This window comes from Mesoplodon densirostris, chromosome 20 (genome assembly GCF_025265405.1).
Source record: "Mesoplodon densirostris isolate mMesDen1 chromosome 20, mMesDen1 primary haplotype, whole genome shotgun sequence".
NCBI lineage: Eukaryota > Metazoa > Chordata > Mammalia > Artiodactyla > Ziphiidae > Mesoplodon > Mesoplodon densirostris.
In genome coordinates, this window is record NC_082680.1 from 7,870,115 (window position 1) to 7,874,483 (window position 4,369).

Genomic DNA, 4,369 nt, shown 5'->3' on the forward strand with positions numbered 1-4,369 from the left:
ACTGAACCTAAACAGAGACATATAAACACATGTCACCTTAGAGTCAACTGAAGAACAGGAAAATACTGAATGTGAGGAATATAAGAAAGGAAAGAACCAAAGAACTTTAGAAGTAGCATACACATTAGCCCAGACTCTGTGTTTTGCAGATAAGAAAGCAGTCTTGGAAGTGAAGTGGCTTTTCCAAAAGCATCAAGCTTGAGACACTTTTGAGCTTAGTTTGTCCAGAAATTTAGTTCCACTGGAGAATGGTTATCACTGGAAGTCCTGAGAAAAAGCCATCGATCGATCTCATGTTCTTGTGGTCACTGAAGCTAGATAAGCATTTATTTGTGTTTTTATGATAATATTTAGCCTGGAGGTACATTTGAGTCTCTCCTCATGGATCTAATGCCTCAGTATTAGATGGAAGCTGATGGCTATTAAAAGCATCTCTGCCCCAGGTTTGCTTTAGTGCAAGAGGGAATCACTGTTAATGAACATTCATAATGTCACTTCACCTGGTTCCGGACCAAGTTTTCCCAGCTTGCTGGTGTTGTACAAGCCTTGGGAAAGAGCCAGGTGTGAGGCAGGCAGCCTTTCGAGTTGATCTTAAAAATCATAGTCAATAAAACCTGGGGTTTCCCCCACATGGAATCCTGCTGGGTTCACCTTGCGACAACCTGGGAGAGGTTGACTGAATGTGTTTCTTTTTTCCTACCAAAATCCAGTTTGCCACTCCTAAAATATGGATCCGAACAGATGGGGAAGCCTGTCTCTAGCTGGGTGTCTTCTCTCCTCCTTCAGAGACTGAAGGTATAGAAAAGGAAATCATATTTTTGAGAATTTGTTATACATCAGCCACTGTGCCTATATTGTTGCTTTTTCTAAGTCTATTGGGTAAATAGCATTTTCCATATTTTCAGATGAGCAAACTTATATGTAAATTAGGGTTTTTTAGGAAAAAAGTTCCCTTGCTCAGAGAGCAGCAGAAACAGGATTCAAAGCTAGTCCTTTTGACCCAAAGTCAGCCCCTGTACCAGTGGTTCTCTAAGAATGTTCTTGGCATGCATGCATCATCCAGGAACTTAGTGGGAAGGTAAATTCTTGGGCCCCATCCCAGACAGGCTGAATCACAAGCTCTGGGTTTGTGGGTCAGCATTGTGCACCCCAACAAGCCTTCTATGTCAATCCCATACACAATGAAGACTGCAGTCTGTACCCCTTTCACTTAGCTACCCATTTGTGAAAGGAGACGTTGGCCAGTTTTCTCCTTCACAGCACGGTTCTCCTCCAGACTCAGATTTATTTGACACTTGTTAATTTCCTGCATCCTAATGCTTCTCCTCTGCCTTCAAAGAAGTCATTAACAGAAGGGGGAGTACCCCCTGTGTGTGCTCCCCGTGTGTGTGTGTACTTCCTGTGTGTGTGTGTGTGTGTGCATGCACACACAGTTAAAGGTGTTACTTTATTAGAAAAACGGGGAAAAGTGTTCAGCTTATTTATTTTATTTATTTTTTTTATCTTCCAAATGTGATGGGTTTATTTTATTTTACTCTGATTCAAAACCAAAGGTTCCACTACTGCACAGAAACGAATATGTTACAAGGTCATGAAAAAGTGTTTTGGGACGTGCAGGATGTGATGGACAACTGGAGGGTTGGGTCGGGTCATCTCCTTTGTAACATGACACTACACCTTCGCTGAGCAACACATTGAAAATAACACTGCGGGACTGAACTGAAATGTGGCACGGACATGACAACTTCCGGGAATGCCTTCAAGCACACCTCCCTTAGGCTGGACTCAATATCTAGGCTTCAGTGTGGGGAGGATTAGAATTCTTTGGAAGAAGAAAAAGTTCACACCGTTGAAATTTCACAGAAGAATTTTAAGGCCAAAACATAGTAGGTTCATTTCTCTTCACCTCCAGGGACAAAGCTGATGATTTATTCAAAACCACATTAAGCTTCTAGTTCATATCCCAGCCCGACCTGGTGCCCTCCTGCACTGAAGTTCTTTCCATAGATTAGAGCTGACAGGGTCAGTTTCGCTCCTGGTCGAAGGGTCTGAGTATAACCCCGTCCAATCAGGCTGGCATTATCCACTTGAGCAGATGGAGAAGTTCTACAATCCAGCTTGTACTTAGCAGAGATGCCGAAACAGGTGGTGTTCCTGCCCGCCGTCCACACGAGGTTTATTGATGTTTCAGTCTCCTTGTTCACCTTCTGGTAGATCACCCCGCCAGATTCAGTGCTATCGCTCACGTGAGTGTGCAGCTGGAAGTCTGCAGGCTTGTAACCCAGGGTGAAATTATTCTGTGACAGTTTGGATTTGGCTGTGTCAAAACTCGTCTGATAGCCAGCAAGCCAACCTTCAATGGCCAACACAGCCCAGCCATAGATGGTTGGTCCAGAAAAATCTGTCAACAAAGGATATGGATTTGGCATGGTTAAAACAGATCTGAGAACCAAGTTACGTAGTGGAGTGGAATTTTCTACTTCTGGCCATGCTTACACTGACACAGGGAAAGCATCAGGCAACCTAGAGACCAAATACAAGATTTGTAACTATGGACTGACCTTCACCCAAAAGTGGAACACAGACAATACTCTAGGGACAGAAATCTCTTTGGAGAATAAGTTGGCTGAAGGGTTGAACCTGACTCTTGATACCGTATTTCTACCGAACCCAGGAAAGAAGAGTGGGAAATTAAAGGCCTCCTATAAATGGCATTGTTTCAGTCTTGGCAGTGATGTTGATATAGATTTTTCTGGACCAACCAGCTTATTTATTTTAAGCCAGTCCATGAGAATAGTTTTAAGAGTCAAAATTTACATGAATAAATAGTTGCAAAGAGTCACAGAATCTTCTTGTTTTAATGCAAATGATCTGTCTTGGAGAGCGTCCCCATCATGCCTGTGTTCTGACGTTACTGGGTGGAGTGCTCTCTAGATGCCTGGCTCTGGTCCTTTATAAATTGACCACAGATGTACCGGGAGTATGGAGACCAGCGTAGGGAAGAAGCCTGGAGTCCAGGTGTGTAAGCTCCTCAGTGTGGAGTGGTGCAGCAAGAAGGGTTTTTAAATGTTGATGAGCAAAACAGTGACAATGTCGATGTCCTTAGTAAGACCTGACCTCCTACAAATGTTCATTTCTCAAAGCTGCCATTTCCTTATCATTGGGGGGGTGATAAAAAACAATTCATAATATAAATAAGAGTCTGTATAAAAGGCTTTTGCAAACAATGAGTGATCATCCTGACCTCTGCTCTTTTTTTTTTTTTTTTTTTTTGCGGTACGCGGGTCTCTCACTGTTGTGGCCTCTCCCGTTGCGGAGCACAGGCTCCGGACGCGCAGGCTCAGCGGCCATGGCTCACGGGCCCAGCCACTCCACAGCATGTGGGATCTTCCCGGACCGGGGCACGAACCCGTGTCCCTTGTATCGGTTGGCAGACTCTCAACCACTGCGCCACCAGGGAAGCCCCTGACCTCTGCTTTTATTCCTTGCCCTTGTCCCTCCCATCCCTCTTGCTCTCCGAAGACAGGCATTCCCTCTAGGGAAACCTGAACTGTATGGTCCTCATTCTTACCCCTCCATGAAGAAAAGAATTTCCCCAGTGCCCTAGTCACCATCAGTTTTGGTACATGACATTAAATAAGTCAAAAGAGGTCCCGTTTAGCAATCACTGCAAGGTACTGCCTTCTCTGATATTTCCATCCATGTGCCGCATTTCTAGCTAATTAGCATTCTCATGTGTGCAAAGTGTTTCATTTCTAATTTTATCTCAAGTACCCTGTTCATATCGTCTGTCCCCTCCTCAGACACACTCACTTAAGATAAAACCACTCTCCCTCTTCGGTTACAGCACTTCTCACATGTTTGTGTTGTCAAGTTTCCAAGTCTTACTGTAGTTGTTACTTGAGGTTGGGGGTGTCTTTTTCTTTCCCAGTATGTCAGACCCTCTTTGCCTTTGATTCCACTGCTCAACTCTCATCCCTGGGTGCCAATTATATTTCTCGTGCTGCTCAGCCAGACTCCCGAGGCTATGGACAGCAGTATGCCTAGGATGGAAAATGGAGAAAAAAATTAATTAATTAAAAAAACCCAGTGCCCAAGTGCAGTGTTCCAGGCACCGCAGGCCAACACAGAGAAGCGGTCACAGAGCTGCCTGGTGTGAATTCCCTACAGTAACTTACTTCCTCTAATCCCATTTGGTTTATACTGCTCTAAATACCTGGCATTAGAGCTGTGATATAAATCAAGGCGTTCACAGTCACTTAAAAATCAAAAGGGGAAAAAGCCTCTAGGAACCTAATAATAGGCTTCATCTACAGGCTGATTACATGACGGGTGCAAGAGTGTTCTGGAGGGGCATTCAAAACCCAAG

General features: G+C 44.2%; 1 protein-coding gene across 1 annotated transcript; it reads right to left on the reverse strand.

Annotated features, from left to right (window-relative positions):
- Positions 1 to 1,943: 1,943 nt before the first annotated feature.
- LOC132481169 (voltage-dependent anion-selective channel protein 3-like) lies at positions 1,944 to 2,429 on the reverse strand. Its single transcript, XM_060085849.1, has one exon. It carries the CDS (start codon positions 2,427 to 2,429, stop codon positions 1,944 to 1,946), a length of 486 nt encoding a protein of 161 aa, XP_059941832.1.
- Positions 2,430 to 4,369: the final 1,940 nt, after the last annotated feature.

Coding starts and splice junctions, on each gene's coding strand:
- LOC132481169 (XM_060085849.1), bottom strand. CDS start 2,429: ATGCCAAATCCATATCCTTTGTTGACAGATTTTTCTGGACCAACCATC.